An 18,045-nucleotide genomic window follows, 5' to 3' on the forward strand; every position below is an offset into this window, starting at 1 on the left:
TCTAAATCAACTTCGGTGACTTCAAAAAATTTGGCCACTCGATCAAATGAAACAATCATCCGAACTTTACAATTGGTTCTTGTTTCAGCTCTAATGCGCTTCGGCTCGTGATCTATTTGACTTTTCCTTCGAATGCCTTCATTGGAACAAACAAACCTACATGAAGTGATTGTTCCATCAATTCTGCTTCTGATGGTATTTCTTTTCCTCACATCAAAGCCTATGTGACCTCCATATTGCACCCAGAACTCCCAAGCCTCATCCGAATTTTTGAACCGCATACCAACTTCGGGTATCCTGTTGCCAATCGATCCCATCGCACAACGCACAATTCTGCCAAATTCCACAGTGTATACTCAAAATAGAAGTACAATACTCGCTGCAAGTCTCCATATTTATTCAGAAATGTAGTGTTGACTCAAAATAGAAGTAGTTCCTATGTTGAAACCACAAAGCTTAGCTGATTATAGTCTTATCGAGATGCACATAAGTACTTAACTCGCTGCAAGTCTCCATATTTTTTCAGAGTGTAGTGCTGACTAATATTTTCAGAGTGTAGTGCTGCAAGTCTCCATATTTATTCAGAGTATAGTTTGTCACTATTAGTATTATACTGGTAACTGGACAACCAATTATATCAAATACCACTGCAGGAGGTATATTATGGTTAGCTCTACCAGTATACAAATACCAATTCCAATTTTGTTGCCTGCATATGAGTGCACTAATCAGAGACAGCGCGAGGAGCCTCGCTATGCACGAGCTTTGCCCCAACAAAAATCACTACTAAGCAAGTAATCAGACTAATCTGCAGTGAAGAGTTGCCGGACGAGCCCGGGAGCTGGCTCCGCCTCTGGCACTAATGGAATAAGAGAGAGAGAGGGGGACCTGAGAAGAGGTTGCTAACGATGATGAACGGTCCCCAGCTCGCGGCGGCGCTCGTCCTCGGCTCCCGCGGCGGACGGCGCTTGTCCCCGACCCGCGGCGGCGTTCGGCCCTGGTTCCCGCGGCGGACGAGGCTCGTCCCTGCCTCTCCTCAGTGGCGACGGCTGACGGCGGGCGGCGACGCCGCCGGCGGCCGGCGAAGGCCGCGAGGCGAGGAGACGCCGGCGAATCGCCGCGCCAAAGCCCGCCTTTTCCTTGCCTTCCCCGCCAGATTTTTCTGTTGACCCGTGCTCGATTTGGTCTGTGTCTGGATGTTGTTTTTGCCTTGGAGTGCTGCTGTCCGTTGGATTCTGGCTGGGCGGTGGATGGAAGGCTGCGAGGCACACGGTGACATGCCGTTTGCATGTCACCTGATCTGCGTCCTCCAGAATGTTCCGTGGGAGTGGGAGCTGCAGGGACGTATTTAAAGATATGCCGGATCTGGGGGTCAAATCTGCAAAAGGACCAAACTCACGCGACGACGAAGAAAGAAGCGGAGACCGGAGATCGAGATCGCCGGTGGGAGAGATGGAGCCGAGACGAGCGATCCACCGCAGATCCGGCGCGCTCCTGCTCCTCTTCGCCGCTGTCTTCGCGGCGGCCGCCGGCGCCTCCGCCTCCGCCATCGGCGACAAGTGCGCCGCCTGCAAAGCCGTCGCGGTGAGCTCATCTCCTCTGCCTTCCGTCCTCCTCTCAGTTCCTAGCTTCCAAGGTTTCCACCTTTCATCTTTATTACCGCTCGCCGCCAAGCCATCTTCCGGAGACCTGGATCTTCGTGGAGTTAGTGCAGACGTGGTAGACTTCTGAAAGTTTCAGCGGTCTGTGTTTCAGAGGCACATTGTAGTAGCAGAAGATCTGATGTGTCGTTCGGTCTTGTTTTTTGCAGGCTGAGCTGGAGATTGGAATATCAAGTGTAAGTAAAAATTCCTGTCTTTCAGTTGCCATTGTTTGGGTGCTTGATTTCTGCTATCATCTGCAGTGCTGATTTGGCGGTTATGTGTATCTTCCAGTTTCTTGTTACCGGGGTCATTTATTGATTGTCCACTGTCCTGAATTTCTCTTAATGTAGGAGAAACCAAGAAATCACTTGGACCTGCGTAACCGGTTAAATTCGAAAGGTCAGCGTGAGGGGAAGGTCATCGATTACAGGTATATCATCTAATACTGCAATACCCCTCTGCTGTTCAATGGTTAAACTGCCGTAAAAAAAAGAGTATTATTCAACTACAACAGTACAGAAACGTGCATTCTAACAGCATTGGAACATCAAGTGGACACAATGCGATGTAGAGGAATGCTGGCAATTTACCAACATTTGGTTGGGAAAAAGTGTAGGCCTAGTCATTACTAATACTAAACACTACATGGACTCTTTTTGTTCGTCTTGACTGTACCATTTGCTTCGACACCTAAATAACAATTATGGACATGGTCTTCATCTTCGGGTTTTTTGCATTTATGTATGTGCGGTGCAGAGTCAGCGAGCTTCGGATCGTAGAGCTTCTGGATGACCTATGTGATAAGATGCAAGACTATACGCTACAGAAGGTAGAAAATGAAGCTGCACAATTGTTTTAGAAATCTGTTACTGCACATACCATCTTATTCAGGCTAAATGTTTTTTCAACATATTAAGTCATGTATGGATATAGTATAATCGAGTTATCCCTCTAGTATTGAACTGTCGACCACCAGCCAGAGCATTTTATAGTCATCTAATAAACCGAACTGTGTGCAGTTGGAATCAGGCGAAAAAGAGTGGGTGAAAGTAAAAAGCTGGAACAGTTTTGAAACTGGTAAGTTCAGATATTTGTGGCACCTGTTTACTCTTTCGACTAATTGTAAGCTCTGTAACCACACCATAAACACTGGAGAGCCATGGCCAGTCCGTGCTCCATAGTTTGTTGTGCTTATTCTTCTTGCTTAGTTGTTCCGCACATATGTCATCTCAGGAAATCCAGCAAGCCCTAGATTAGAACTGTATATCCCCAGTGCTCGCCCTGATAGACTTATTACCAGGACCCTGGACTCGAGATGCCAATACAATCATGCGGGACATCATTGAGAGATAGTCTTCCGTTAAAGTAAAATAAGTAAAAGTTAGCATCCACTACAAGGAAATGAACTTGTGGATAAATTTAAGCTAAATAACAAGCAAATGATAGCTGCTACTATGTATTGGATTGTTCTCATTGCGACATAATGAATATGAGCTGTAAAATAGTGTGACTTGTAGTTACTAATTGTGTGCTGATTGTCTGATAATTTGTGTGTAGATAAGAAAGCTGCAGCACGAGCACACTCCAAAAATCTATCCAGTTACTGTGGAAGGTACAGTGAGGTTTTCAGTACTTCAGAGAATTGAACTGATGAAAACCAGAGTTTATAATTCTTAAAAAATGCTTTTCCCTCCGATCATATTACTTCTCGCTCAAACGGATGTATCTAGCACTGAACTGCGTCTAGATACATCCGCTTCAGGGACAAGTAATATGGATCGGAAGGAGTACAAAACTTTCTACGTAACACGATGCCAGCCTAGACTTTCTACTTAACTTGGGCAAGAAGTAATTTATCTCTGCCACCTTTAACCCTCTTTTCATTACCTATTTTTTGCTTGCTGGATTTAACATATTTTATATAGCATAGCCATCATCTTGGTAGTGAAGTGTTTAAAAGGCGCTTGTCTTTCTTAAGTAAAACCTTGTAACTGACGAACAGTGTGTCTGGTGTGTGGCTTTGTTGCCAGCGACCCCTTTTAACCACATTGGGTGTGCACGAAGCTGTGATGTAGCTTTAGTAAAGCTCTCAGCTTTCTATCAGAAAAAATGAAGAACGGTATTTTTCAAATTTGTATAACATCAAACTTGCTAGTAATAGGTGCTTAGTCTGGCAAAGAATTGGATTGCTTTAGAGTGCAGATTTAACAGTTGTCTAAAGATAATATTACCTTTCTTGGCTTTTGAAGAATTGTGTTGTCTATTGAATAAGTGAATCACTGGGCGTGCTGACAAAGTTCACTCATGGCGCAGGTTACTGGAGGAAACTGAGGACGAGGTAATTTTTCTTGCCTTGGATAGCATTACCCTTCAGACAGTATTTTATAGATTTTTGTAAATAGCATATGATTTTTTTCACCTATTTGCTAGTTGTGTTTTTGTTTTGTTTTGTAACTACGAAGATCTGTAGATTTGTTGGCACAAGGGCTAACGTGGGTTATTATTTCTGTTGCAGCTTGCTGAGTGGATAAAAACAAGCTCGGGAGAATCCGGGAACGTGAGCCAGGCCCTTTGCCAGGATATTAGCAAACACTGTCAGTCCACAAGGTACATGAAGTATCAGCGTATATATATGAATCAGCTGATTCGCGCCCTTTGCACTTACTCGAACTGGCTAACGTTTTCTCATTGTTTCCTTCTCCTTCCTGCCATCTCCAGTGCTACGGCCCCGGTCGACGATGAACTATAACAGCACGTGTTAGCTCCCCGTATTTACTCGGACAAAGAAAAGCAGATGAATGCCTGAGAAGCGTCAAAGAAGAAGCTCCAGTAGGAAATGAAGCTGTTATTTCTTAGCGTCTGCGATTTTACACTCACATTGTTGTCTTAAAGAGGGACTTGCAGTTTTTCACATATGATCAACTGATATATTGAGAACATTTGAACTTTGAGAATTTTTGCATACTGAACTACAGTTGGTAACATGCTATGATCTGCTTTTGTGACATCCCTACTGAACTACAGTTGGTCGCATGGTATGATCTGCTTTTGTGATATCCCTTGTAACATCTAGTCTGAACATTTTGCTCTCAGCCCTCCTGCGAGCCAGGGATACTATAAATGAAAAATGAAAGGTGCAAATTTTTCTGAAAAGTTCTGATTGTTTTGATTTTTGAAATGCGATGTTTATGGAATCCCATGAATAGTATCAAACCTTATTTCATGCTATTTCCATAAGATTTTGCTCGCTATGTATGGCGTTAATTAAACTACTAAGATGTGCCACTTGATCCCTTAATGAGATGAACTTACTTTTTAAAAACAATTTAGTATTAAGAGAGGTTTAGGAAATATGCTGTACTTGCTTAAGCTAGATGAACTTACTTTTTAAAAACAATTTAGTATTAAGGGAGGTTTAGGAAATATGCTGTACTTGCTTAAGCTAGATGAACTTACTTTTTAAAACAATTTAGTATTAAGGGAGGTTTAGGAAATATGCTGTACTTGCTTAAGCTAGATGAACTTACTTAACTGATTTCACAATTTGAAAAACCATGTTTACAAAATGCTTAAAGCGCAGGTGCCAGCCTTCTACAGCTACACGGTGTTAGAGTACGTAATGGGCCTAATGGGCCCATTAGTCTTAGGGTTAATTAGAAATAAGAGTCGCTTGCTTAGGGGTCAAGTAAGCCTTGCTTGGGAGTCAAGTAAACCTCTCTATATAAAGAGAGGAGATGTATCAATCTAATCAAGCAAGAATTAAGAAGGAAATCCCTTCCCTCTTGTCCGGCCGTGGGCAAAAAGGCCCTCGGCCTGCCCTCTTGCGCCCTCCTTCTAGCAGCGCTATAACAATTTGGTATCAGCTAGCTTCGGTTCGATCATGTCTTCACCGCCGCCAAGCCCGTCTCTTCCGCTGCTGGTCACCTTGTCGCCTCCGGCGACCACCACGACCGTCACCCCGCTCCTGCCCGCGTCGGGATCCTCTGTCGCGCCCGCCCCCACCGTCCTCACCTGGGAGGAGGTGTCCGGGTTGCTGCGGGACCTAACCCAGGCGGTCCAGGAGATCCACCTGTTCTTGGCCGGGTCCTACGGGCCGCACCCGGTTGCGTCGCCCATTGTCGCCCCCGTGCCGCTGTGGCTGCCGTGGCAGCCGCCGTACCAGGCGGTCTTCGCCGCGCTCGCCGGGCCGCTACAGCAGCCGCTGCAGTCGCCATTCATCACCACCACTGCCCAACCCTGGCTGCAGTGGCAGCCGCCGCTCCTGGCGGCCTCCGCCGCGCCCGGCGCTCCGCCACAGCAGTCGTTGCAGCTGCAGCAGCCACCGCCGGTCAGCTCCACCGCCCAGTATGGGATGCCCTATGACGGGAGTGCGACGACCTCGTTCCCATCAGCGCCGCCGCCATCCCAGGGCGTCCACATCCAGCAGATCAAGTCCCTGTCGTCGACGTCACCGCTTCCGTCTTGGATCGCTACTCGCCACGTGTCGGTGGCGGTGAGGCTGCAGGCTGCTGCGCGCGGCCTCCTAGCGCGTCGGCGTGTGCGGGAGATGCGTGGTCTGCAGCTGCCGCTCCTCCAAGTTGCCCTTCGCTGTGCAAAGGACCTCGATCTCGTCCACTGCGTCGGGGATCTTGGGCATGCAGTTTCCCCCACGGGCGGCTGGCATGCTGTTTTCCCCGCGGGCAGCGACCTCAAAGTCTGCGACATCGGCGGTTGGGGGGGGGGGGGCGCACCCCTCCTCGTCATTCTCCATCGCAAACTCTCCACTCTTCCATGTGCGGTGTAGACCAATAGTCATACACATGCACTCCTTTTGTCCAGGTGGTGTCCATGGGATCCAGGTGGTTGTACACGTGCATGTCCAAAATAAAGCGTCCTAGTCTATTTCAGATTGAGAATAATAAAACAAGCCAAGATGTAAAAGGCTTGTTTTTAGGTGTTAGATTTGTGTTGAGTCGGGTCATGGTTATAAGTTGGTTAGGCTGCAGCTCGAGGACAAGCTGCATGTCCAGGTGAGGTGTAGTGTTAGAGTACGTAATGGGCCTAATGGACCCATTAGTCTTAAGGTTAATTAGAGATAAGGGTCGCTTGCTTAGGGGTCAAGTAAGCCTTGCTTGGGAGTCAAGTAAACCTTTCTATATAAAGAGAGGAGATGTATCAATCTAATCAAGCAAGAATTAAGAAGGAAATCCCTTCCCTCTTGCCCGGCCGTGGGCAAAAAGGCCCTCGGCCGGCCCTCTCGCGCCCTCCTTCTAGCAGCGCCATAACACACTGCATGAAGCCGTTGCTCGCATACGCGCAAGCAGGTGCACGCTCACTGGTATTTCAATATGATATTACTTCTCTGAAATATATGAAACTCATACTTCTCCTATGTGTAACTTGTTATTTCATTGTGATATGTATTGAAATAGTTGTTGAAATATAAATTGAAATTATTTATATCATATTTGGAGTAATCAATTTCAATTCTTTTGAAAAAATATGAAATTGGAATAGCTGAAATAACATTTTAAAGAAATTGGAATTGTTGATGTCACCCATTTGAAATAGTTAGTTTCACTTTTTTTGGCGTGCGAGATTGGAATATATGAAATAAATGTTGTTCAAAATTCAAAAAAATTACATGAAATTTATATTTCTCATATGTGTAACGTGTTATTGCAGTGTGATCTGTATTGAAATAGTTGTTGAAATAAAAGTAAAAATTGTTTCTGTCGCTTTTGGAATAATCAATTTCAATCTTTTTGAGAAAATATGAAATTGGAATAGTTGAAATCAACTTCTAAAGATATTGGAATAGTTCATGTCACCCATTTGAAATAATCGGTTTTTTTTGTGATGTGCTTGATTGGAATATATGAAATGGACGTTGTTCAAAATTCAAAATTGTTTCCATAAAACTGATATTTCTCATATGTGTAACTTGTTATTGCAGTGTAGTCTATATTGAAATAGCTGTTGGGATATAAATTGAAATTGTTTGTGTCACTTTTGGAATAATCAATTTTAAAAAATAGAAAATCTGAAATTGGAATAGTTTAAATAACATTTTACAGAAATTGGAATTGTTGATGTCACCCATTTGAGATAATCAGTTTTTTTGGTGATGTGTGAGATGGGGATATATGAAATAAATGTTGTTCAAAATTCAAAATTGTTACATGAAATTGATATTTCTCATGTGTGCAACTTGTTATTGTAGTGTGGTCTGTATTGGAATAGTTGTTGAAATATAAATATAAATTGTTTGTATCGCTTTTGGAATAATCAATTTCAATTATTATTTTTGAGAAAATATTGAATAGGAATAGTTGAAATCACCTTTTAAAGATATTGGAATTGTTGATGTCACCCATTTGAAATAATCAGTTTCACTTTTTTGTGATGCGCGAGATTGGAATATATGAAATAAATGTTGTTCAAAACTCAAAATTGTTACATGAAACTGATATTTCTCATATGTGTAACTTGTTTATTGCAATGTGATCTGTATTGAAATAAAATTGAAACTGTTTGTGCCGCTTTTGGAATAATCAATTTCAAAAATTGAGAAAAATTGAAATTGGAATAGTTGAAATCAACTTTTAAAGATATTGGAATACTTGATATCACCCATTTGAAATAATCAGTTTCACTTTCTTATGGTGTGTGAGATTGGAATATCGGAACTAAATGATTAAATTTCTTTTTTGAAAGTGTTGAAATGAACTTTTAAAAAAATTGAATTATTTTATTAAAAGAGTTAAAATTTATTTATTTGAAGAAGAAAATGATATCGTTTTTTTTGGAATGTGTGGAATTGGTTTCTAAAAGATGAAAAACAATTTATGAAACTATTGAAATCAGCTTCTTGAAATGGCCGAATCTGTTTTTTTTTGTAAACATGGTTTTTCAAATTGTGAAATCAGTTAAGTAAGTTCATCTAGCTTAAGCAAGTACAGCATATTTCCTAAACCTCCCTTAATACTAAATTGTTTTAAAAAGTAAGTTCATCTAGCTTAAGCAAGTACAGCATATTTCCGAATCTGTTTTTTTTTGTAAACATGGTTTTTCAAATTGTGAAATCAGTTTTTAAAATATTTCAAAACTAGTTTCTTGTAAATGAGCCAAGGTTTATTTTAAATGAATGGGATAATTTTTAAAATTCAAATGTGTGTTTTAAAATATTTCAAATCAGTATAAAGTGAGAGAGGTTGATCGTTTGAAAAAATAAGTTGAAATCACTATGTATGTGCATTTGTACATGTGTGAAGTGAGAGACTTGTCAGGCGTAAGTGTAAAGCGAGGGGCATGGCTCAAATCATGTGGGTCGGCTCCAGCTGGTGGAATACAATGGCTTAAGTGAAGGAAGGAGTGAAATACAGAGATACATCATGTGACAGTTTTTGAATTGGCAGCAGATCCACACACGATTGAATCAGTCGTTTGGATTGCAATATATTACTCCCTAAACGGTCTTATATTTCTTTACAGAGGAAGTACCAATCACCACCGTCTGAACTCTCTTATATTTCTTTACAGAGGAACCACACTTGGTAAACACTCTGCATCCTATCCCTTGCTAGACGAATTGGCCGGGACTTTGTGTTGGACAATTAAAATCCGACGCCCCCAACTATAGACGGGTTGCTCTTGCTAGGGCAGGGCTTAACTAGGAAGAGGGATTTCCACGAAGCAAAATGTGGTTCTAAAGCAAACTACATGCAGGATAGACAACTGGATATAGCATGACCAGTACAAAATTAAATCAAATTAAAAAGGCATACTAGTCTCTTCTTCCTCTGAATGTTTTGGATTTGTGCAGGGGTGATATGTCACTTCAGAAAATTTTTGAAACATCTAAAATTGATTTGTTTGAACGTTGAAGTTGGTATCGTAGGATAGGAGTACACCGTCCTCCGATACTCTCCGGATTTCCTCCACCTTGGTCGATCCCCTTTCTACACCCACGGAAAACAACACAGAAATGGAGGGCGACTCCAAGGTGCTGGACGACGACGACCTCCTCGCAGAGATCCTCCTCCGCGTCGGGCTCCCCACGACCCTCCTCCACGCCGCCCTCGTCTGCAAGCGCTGGCTGGGGCACGCGTCCGGCCGGGCCTTCCTCCGCCGTTTCCGCAAGCGCCACCCGCCCCGCCTCCTCGGCTTCTACGTCGAGGGCGACAGGGACGTCCCGGCCGACCCGCCGGCCTTCGTCCCGGCGCTGACCCAGCCCGCTGAGCTCGCCGCCGCCGTCCGCCGCGCAAGCTTCAGCTTCGACATCTACAGGGGCCTGCTGGCCCAGATCCACGACTGCCGGAACGGCAGCGTGTTCGTCCAGGTCGGGAGCGAGGGCAGGGCGGTCATGAGGGTGCACATCCCGCTATGCCCCCAGAGAGACGTCGCCTTCATCCCGCCGCTCCCGCGCCCCGCACTCCGGCCCCATGGTCTCTGCAGCTTCACGCAGATCCTCTCCACGGAGGAAAGCGGCGGCCTTTCCTACCACTACCTGTACGTGGAGTCTACAGTGGACAAACCAGAAATCAGGCTGCACGTATATGCAGCTTCTCATCTGGCTCCACAAGGGGGGCAGCTGGTCGCTGGTGGACACCATTTGTTTGCGTGAGATGTGTCCTGATTTGAGGGTGCTGGGCTGCACGGCTGAGGATGAGGACAGTGGTCTTGTCATAAGACGGGTGGGGAACGATGCTGAGTTTGTGCTCTTGCAGATGGGCCGGTGCGCGCTCCACCTGGATACCAGGCGCAGGACACTGCGTAAGGTGTATGAGCAGACGGAAGAGGATCAGTGTTTTGGTGACATCCATCCGTTTATGATGATCTGGCATCCCACATTCCCTGCGCTCCGGGGTGATCATGCAAGGTTCGCCTTTTGGACTTTATATCATCTGTATATAGTGCTCTCTGTTGAGGTTACACGGTTTTGCAATGTGCATCATCCATCGCATTGTTTGGCAATAGATGTGGAGTTGTGTTAGGTATATGATTGATTCCTTAGGGCATTTTAACCATATTGCCTTAAGATGATTTAAATTTGCTTGTGTACTGTGATCATATTACAGGGTGTTTACTTGTGGTCATAGTAGGGGACACTTCAGTAGCATGGGTGCCGCATGGACGATTAGGGTGTCCCTTGCGTGTCCTCGTGGGTGCTTGATTGGCTAGTTGAGAAGGAAGATGCAGATAGATAAGAGAAATTAAAGAGTGATCTTAGGGAAGGATGGAGGTGTATTTCTTGGTTGCTAAAAGATTATAGAAAACTCCTTTTAAATAGACTAACATGATGGACACCTAAGGCAAATAATCTGCTTGGGTACAGACTCTATTTACCTTTTACTTCCATAGTGCTACTCAGATGACTATATATCCAAATCCAAAGCTTTTATCTCACAGTATATTGTCATCCTTAATTACAGTTTTTCATTGGTTTTAGCGAAGCTAGTAATGTTTTTTATGGACTCAAGACTAGTTACGGAATTACATTTGATAGTGTCGATTGCTGTGATTGTCGTTTGCTAGACATATACTGAAGTTTCAGAGTATGGTGGGCAGACCACTCCATGGAATGGTTACTTTTCTGACGCTGGTGTTGGAATGGCATGCTTCTGAACTTGTTCTTCCCCTTATGCAGTCTCACAAAGTACTTAGTAGTGGTGCTGACAAAGGACTTTTTTGGTGTCTTAGCATGGACCATCATCCTGTTGTGTCATGTTTTTTGAACTATCAACCGCTCTTAAGGGCAAAACTAAAAACTGGACCTACAAAAGTATGAAACATGTTTTTTTTTCAGAATGTTAGTAGAACAAATGTCCCATATTTGTATGTTGAAGCAGGCTATTGCGTAGTGGATTCTATATTTCTTGTGCATATTTTCTTTCCAGTGGATAATACAAGTTGATAGCGGTTAATTTGTGCTTCTGTGTCATTTGTCCTTCTATGATCAGAGGTTTGTTTTTGTTTTACTGCACTGCAGACTGTATAATGCAAAGTTGCATGTCTGGGATATGAAGCCATTTAACATCCTATTATTGTTGTACTAGCTACTTGTCTTTGTGTTCCATTTGGTATTCAGATACTTAATTAATTATCTCCATGCTGACCTTTGTTTGTTTCCTTTGAAACAGAGATGCAATGTGAAGAAGAAAGATACCAGGAAGCTCATGGATGCTATCTATGTCGTGAGTGATCAGGGCAGCATCAAGGAAGAGCAGTGGTGGGCTGCATTTTTTCTAGTACGTGATCGACTGATAGCAGTTCTAACTGTCTTTATTATTACCTTTACTGGATCAACTAATTACTTAATTAGGAATTAGGATGCTATTGCTATGTAACTGGAGCATGTACTCCTATGTGACTCGGATCTTTGTTATTGTTGGTATAATACTTCATGTATTCGGAGTAATTATCTCGTCTGATCTGCTTGTGTGGCATGTTTGTTACTCATGGCATTTGGAGAAGTGTGTTCTTGTTCACAATTGTGAAATTTACTTCAGTTAGTAATGTGTTGTTCTAATCTAGCAGCAATGATCTAATGTAGCAGCAAAAAAAGAGTTTCTTTGAGGCCACAGTATGTATACTCTACATGGACGGTAAATGGATGAACATGTAGTTGTGCAAAAAGAGATTCTTTGAGTAGATAACTGAATCTAGCTGTGCTGGTTCAGAGTAAGGAGAGGCCCCTGGTAAATGGATGAAAAAGCAGCAGTATGCTTTGCAAATGCATCCATCATACTACTACTAGCCAGGGATAAGAGAATGGAGTGTTTGATGAACTGAACTCAGTAGTAAAATTAATAATCTGAGACATATATGCATCTACTACATGTTGATGCTGTTTAGGAGTTGATGCTGAAGCTGAAGATTAAGGATGCAGAGTCCATTTGGCATCTGGGACTATGGACATGAACGCTTCAGACAAGTTAATCGACAGAGATATAGCTGCATGTTTTCTAAAACATAATAAGAAGTTTACTAAAAATGAACAAATGAGCATGGCTTAGCTTAATTAGCTGCATGTTTTCCCTTTTCGAGGGTGCTGATGTAATCCTTGTTATTACCACTGTACTAACAGCTGACTATAGCATGAAGCTCTGTGGTGGCAATGTACTAATGAGATCGCCGCAATTAATTATGCAGGATAGATCACACCCGGGCTCATACAACAAAAGCACTGTACTTTATAGTGCAACCATGATGCAGACATACTGGCCTCATTAACCAATCCAGATGACACCAACAAAAAAGTACTACTCCCTCCGTTCCTAAATATTTGTCTTTCTAGACATTTCAAATGGACTACAACATACGGATGTATATAGACATATTTTAAAATATAGATTCACTCATTTTGCTTTGTATGTAGTCACTTGTTGAAATGTCTAGAAAGACAAATATTTAGGAACGGAGGGAGTACATGCTTAACAGAAATATTAACGATAGAAAAGGAGGATAATAATAATTCACTACTTTGCAATAAACGTTTGGAGCGAAGCTAAACTGGGCAAAACCTGGGAATTCTCAGCTTTATCGTTTCAATGTGCACTGCAATGTTCTAGTTTGCCAAAGTGCTCTGCAAAATCTGGGATTGTTGTTTCTTTTTCGACAGTGCATGTGCGAGAGCTATGTTTTAGTTTGATGAAAACTAGGGAAGTGAAGCAACGTTTTGGTTTGCCGAATTTTTACGCAAGATAATGAACAAACCTGGGGTACAAAGCTTGTTATGAGCAACCTGACATATAACGGTTTTACGCATCCAGGTGGGCATTCTTGCTATTGTGCTTCTGGGAAGATGCTTGCGCGAAGTATTAATTGTGCTTTCTGAGATGATGCTTATGTAAGATATCAATGAGTATTGCTCCTTTGATAAGTTCCTTTCTCAGGCCTGAAAATTTCCGGCATAGCAAATCCCCGCTGGTTCATCGCTTTGCGGAACTAACCCACAAGTTTTGGCATGGTGAGAACTTCAAGGGCAAGTTCATGAGTTCTTTCAAGCAGTTTGAGGGCCAGCGAGAAGAGGTTCCAGATTGGTGCACATTCTGATACAGAGGAATTTATGTCATGGTGAAACTAATGATTGTTCTCTGCTTAGTGCAAATTAATACGTACAACCTGTGGCAGATTATCTGGTTACACTGGAATCTACTCGTTTTTCACGGGCAGACAGAAGTTGGCAAAGAAATTCACAGCAAGCATATTACTTGATTTGGTCATTTTGTTACCTGGACTTGGGCAAAACCTGGAAATTATCTGTGCAAAATCTGGGAACATTTTCCATCGACGGTGCATGTAGATGGGCTACGTTTCGGTTTGCCAAAACGTTGAAAACTAGAGAAATTAGCTCATCATGCACGCAATGTGTGAAGCAATGTTTTGGCTTGCCAAAGTGATCTGGTAATATGAACAACAGTTATGAACATGACATATGTGTAACAGTTTCATGAATCTGGGTCATGCTTCTTGCCGTTCTTCTGAGGTGGTGCCTTGCAGTGTAACACATATTTGTGATGTGTAAACAGCACACATCTTTCAAAACTCTAAAATAAGATTGATTTTGACCTAAATTGCACACTATTGGCTGGCCCATCAATGCTAGAGATATATTGAAACTAAAACATTTCTGCCATGCATCAATTTCATTATCATATGAGCTACACATGAAACTGATTTCTTAGGAGCAAGCTTAACATTCCATTCCACCATCTTAAGTGACAGATGGAAATATTGCTTCCTAACATCCTCTAGCATTAACCCAAAAACACAGGCACTCATACACAGAAAGTGATAAGAGACACAAGGATAAAAATCCAAGGACACTCATAGGATAAGATTTGATAGCAGATCATGCAAATAAGTATATCAGGTATCAAACAAGATGTCCGAGAAGGCCAAAACACAAATTTAGAAACTAGCACTTGATAACAACAGAACCCACTAGCTGCCTTAAGCATATCTCATCACTTCTTCTCCTCCTTCTCCGCCTCGGCAGCCTTCTTCTGCCTGGCTCCCAACTGGCGCTGGTTCATCCTCTCGACGCGGAGCTTGCCATAGGCCTTGAACTCCTTCATCTCCTCTGTGACCTTCATGACCTCGACTGAGCGCTTCTCGCCACGGGCAATGGGCATGTAGTCGCCCTGGACCTGTGTGGCATTGGCAAGCTCCTCCGGAGTAGAGTCACCAGCCTAGGAACAAGAGAGCAGAGTTAGGAAGGACACAGACATAAACACTACGTAAAATACAGAGAAAAAGAGTAAGCTGCTATATATACCTTGACCTTGCGAGCACGCCTTGGGAAGATGACAAGCTTGGCCTTGTAGGTCTTGAGCCTCTGGATGTTGGACTGCATACCCTCAAGCGACCTGTTCTTGCGGCGGTGGTCCACAGAAATGCCAATGGTCGGAGCGAGCTTCTTTGGGATGCCAGCGGACTACAGTTACAGTATATAAACATTAGCAGATGGTGAAGAATGTTCTGGACTAACACAACTATCGTTTCTCAGCACATAATCTCATCTAACATCTCAATCTAAACTCAAGCAGCATGCATCAAGTGTAGGAAGGCGCAAACAATTCAAAGCTACAGAGAGAACACAAGTTCTCTGAAAGTAGAGAACAAAGGTAATCCAGAAATTGATGCAATGTACAACAATGGAATTTTACTGTTCTTACAGAGCAAACATTAAAAAAATCCATGCTTAATTATAGACCAATTATGGGAACTGGTGATGTTGCATCATTCATAGGTTATTCAGAGATGACGGAAACAGAGCGAAGGGACGATTATCACCTTAAGCTCCTCAAGGGTAAATCCCCTGCCAGCCCTGGCCTTCATGTTGTACTTGCGGGTCTGGCATTGCACAATGGGGCGAAGAGGTCCAGAGGTAGGACGGGGGAAGATCTTCACAGCCTTCTTCTGGCGAGCTGCATACAAAAAGAACAAATTGTAAGATGACGGTGAGTCAAACCAGCACCACAATAACACAAACATGCTGTCAGTGGATCGGATGGTAACTTATCAGTAAATCAACAAAGAAACTAATGATACACATCTAATCTGCCCTGCAGTAGCAAACATGTACTTTAACTCCCTATGTGTAAATACACAAGGCAGTGCAAGTGCTGTTCACATGTTAGTGCTGGATTCAACTTATAAGAGACATGGCAATACACATGGGTACGAGCATCAAACTTGGATTCATGGTAGATGTACTAGAAACAACTAACTGAAACAGATATCCTAGATGACTTTCTATAGCACTGTATACCCCAAACCCCAGCCACATCCATTACAGTCATGAACATCGCCAAAATCATAAGCGATACCAAACTATCCCCATGCTAGAATTACAGATCCCGCCGAGGAAGTTCAGCCAAGATTCTGACGCGGAAAGGGAAAACAGAGACATCATCAGAGCCAGGAGGCGGGGGGTGCTCACCGATGCGGCGCCTCTGCTTGCGGGCGGGCTGGTTGAACCACGTCTTGACATAGTTCTGCCAGTGCTTCTTGAAGTGGCCGTTGGGGATGACGTTGTTGTGCTTCACCATCTCGCCCTCCTCCTTACCTGCACAGCGCACCAACAAATCAGCCAAGGAAACCACGGATCCAAGCTACCGATTCACAAGAAAGCGCCGGCGAATCTACTGCCGCGTCAAGATCGTGGTGGGAACGCAGGAGCGAGGCGCGACGGCATTTCGTCGGGCGCGAACGGTGGAGAGGCACGGGGAGGGGGGGACAAACCTGGGGACGACGGGGCGGCGGCGGGGGCGGCGCGGGGAAAGGCTAGGGTTTTGCGGGGGAGTGGAGCGGCGGCGCGGGGGGATGAAGATGATGAGGGGTCTTATAGTGCTGGCCCGTGCGGGAGGGTAGGGTTTTCGTCCGTGAGGGTGTGCGGCTGCGATGTGGGCCCGCTTGCGAGCGCTTGGCCCATGGGCTTTGGATGAGTGGGCTGGCTGTTCCCTCGGAAGAATGGGTGGGCTTGTGAAGTCACTAACCCGGGCTGTTAGCCTGTAACCGAACAAAATCGAAAATATGGTCTTTATCTACAGAAATATGTGTTGCCTCAAAAAAAAATCTACAGAAATATGTTTTTCTAAAAAAACACAAAAATATGTTTTCTGTCACAAAAAAAAGGTTTCTTCGAAAATGACATTGGCTAAAGTAAATGAAATAATCGGTTTCATGAGCTGTCATTTCTACTTGTGACTTTGCTCACAGAGAGACATGTTGAGGTAAAGTTGTCCTGCATTTAAACAAAACATGGCCGCTAAATGCCTATTTGGATAAAGTGATTGAAAGGCATAAAACTATAAGGATAGAGCTGTCATGCATATTATTATTATTATTATTATATGATCTCAAGGTGCAACATTTTTAAGTGGTAACTATGGTGTCTTTGGGTGATGCACAATAAATAAACATGTGGGTTTTTCTAGGAAATGAAGAGAAACATAAAGTTATATGGTCAAGGATGTAGACTATGGGGGATACGCTGAAGGATCGAAGATGTTAGCTAGAAGGGGTGGATAGATGACTACACATTTTAACTTTCTTAGTTGGTTTTAGGTTTAATTGTAAATTCTCTACAATTACAACCAAGGTGGATCATTGTGTAGCTTTTATCTATAAAGTGGGTTGTGAGCCAGTTTCATGAAAATTTATATAATAAAGGAACACTGGCCAACAAAAATAACCAGATAAAAAAAACTAAGTTACCAATAAACAGGTAATATAGTTACGGAACAAGCTAACCTAAAGTACAAGGATGAGAAAATGGGTCCCGAAATTCAAGTCCTTAGGGGGCGCGCTAAACTTAGTCAGAAAGGTGTGTGGCACTAAGTTCCTCTATGACACTAAATGTCTCACCTTCTTCTCCTTGAGCTTCGACAAATAGTTCAAACTCAGTCAATAAGTGATAGGTCACACTCCACCTTCACAAACTTTTCGTAGCTTTTCCACAACTCGGAAGCTTCTGGGAGACTCAACCCATCTAGGAGTACTCCCACAACTCCAATGGTAACAAGACCCCATGAAGAACTTGGATCGGGATCATGATTTGGCTCGGCGCAATCAGATATCTAGGTCTCCTCTCCCTCTTCCCTCACTTAATTAGGTTAAAATCTGGGAGATTCAAAGAGGAGTATTCAAGTACTCAAGGTCAACCATGGAGGTTTGAGCTCAGATCCAAGAAACAGCCAACCTATTTTAGGAAAAAGGGGTGGTTTATATAAATTAGACAGAATCAAATTGTTACTTTCACTATGCAACATACGCGTAGACTTTGGGTTTCTTCTGGAGCTCTAGTATCTTAGAATCTTGATTTTCTGGGTTGTCTGGACTAAAATTTGGACCATAAAGGGAGCAAACTCTCTGGTTTAGAACTTAGCCTCGACCCTTCTGGGCATTCCGTCTC

General features: G+C 43.2%; 3 protein-coding genes across 4 annotated transcripts; 2 read left to right on the plus strand and 1 right to left on the minus strand.

The window, feature by feature from the left end:
- Positions 1–1,353: 1,353 nt before the first annotated feature.
- LOC123135652 (uncharacterized) lies at positions 1,354–4,648 on the plus strand. Its single transcript, XM_044554825.1, has 9 exons — positions 1,354–1,584; positions 1,811–1,837; positions 1,994–2,073; positions 2,400–2,472; positions 2,663–2,720; positions 3,201–3,255; positions 3,957–3,981; positions 4,159–4,250; positions 4,362–4,648. Exons 1-9 carry the CDS (start codon positions 1,357–1,359, stop codon positions 4,390–4,392), a joined length of 669 nt encoding a protein of 222 aa, XP_044410760.1. The 5' UTR covers positions 1,354–1,356; the 3' UTR covers positions 4,393–4,648.
- A 4,885-nt stretch (positions 4,649–9,533) lies between these two features.
- On the plus strand, positions 9,534–14,296 carry LOC123135653 (uncharacterized). Of its 2 annotated transcripts, XM_044554827.1 has the most exons (4): positions 9,534–10,503; positions 11,765–11,872; positions 12,777–12,883; positions 13,520–14,296. In XM_044554827.1, exon 1 carries the CDS (start codon positions 9,610–9,612, stop codon positions 10,246–10,248), a length of 639 nt encoding a protein of 212 aa, XP_044410762.1. In that variant the 5' UTR covers positions 9,534–9,609; the 3' UTR covers positions 10,249–10,503; positions 11,765–11,872; positions 12,777–12,883; positions 13,520–14,296. The 2 variants fall into 2 exon arrangements, with proteins under 2 accessions (XP_044410762.1, XP_044410761.1); XM_044554826.1 differs by lacking the exons at positions 12,777–12,883; positions 13,520–14,296 and having other exon boundaries at positions 11,765–12,045.
- Positions 14,297–14,436: 140 nt separating this feature from the next.
- LOC123135654 (60S ribosomal protein L13-1) lies at positions 14,437–16,489 on the minus strand. Its single transcript, XM_044554828.1, has 5 exons — positions 16,374–16,489; positions 16,072–16,197; positions 15,423–15,556; positions 14,905–15,063; positions 14,437–14,818 (listed from the first exon to the last, which is right to left on the minus strand). The coding sequence occupies exons 2-5, from the start codon at positions 16,178–16,180 to the stop codon at positions 14,594–14,596; spliced, it is 627 nt and encodes a 208-aa protein (XP_044410763.1). The 5' UTR covers positions 16,181–16,197; positions 16,374–16,489; the 3' UTR covers positions 14,437–14,593.
- Between the last annotated feature and the right edge of the window lie 1,556 nt (positions 16,490–18,045).

This window comes from Triticum aestivum, chromosome 6B, assembly GCF_018294505.1.
Source record: "Triticum aestivum cultivar Chinese Spring chromosome 6B, IWGSC CS RefSeq v2.1, whole genome shotgun sequence".
Taxonomy (NCBI): domain Eukaryota; kingdom Viridiplantae; phylum Streptophyta; class Magnoliopsida; order Poales; family Poaceae; genus Triticum; species Triticum aestivum.

Excerpts from the sequence above, each read along its gene's own strand:
- LOC123135652 (XM_044554825.1), top strand. The coding sequence starts at position 1,357 with ATGCCGGATCTGGGGGTCAAATCTGCAAAAGGACCAAACTCACGCGAC. Across the intron at positions 1,838-1,993 it reads TGGAGATTGGAATATCAAGT|GAGAAACCAAGAAATCACTT; the intron begins GTAAGTAAAAAT and ends CTCTTAATGTAG. Across the intron at positions 2,721-3,200 it reads CTGGAACAGTTTTGAAACTG|ATAAGAAAGCTGCAGCACGA; the intron begins GTAAGTTCAGAT and ends ATTTGTGTGTAG.
- LOC123135653 (XM_044554827.1), top strand. The coding sequence starts at position 9,610 with ATGGAGGGCGACTCCAAGGTGCTGGACGACGACGACCTCCTCGCAGAG.
- LOC123135654 (XM_044554828.1), bottom strand. The coding sequence starts at position 16,180 with ATGGTGAAGCACAACAACGTCATCCCCAACGGCCACTTCAAGAAGCAC. Across the intron at positions 15,557-16,071 it reads CAAGCAGAGGCGCCGCATCG|CTCGCCAGAAGAAGGCTGTG; the intron begins GTGAGCACCCCC and ends TTTTGTATGCAG. Across the intron at positions 15,064-15,422 it reads TTACCCTTGAGGAGCTTAAG|TCCGCTGGCATCCCAAAGAA; the intron begins GTGATAATCGTC and ends CTGTAACTGTAG.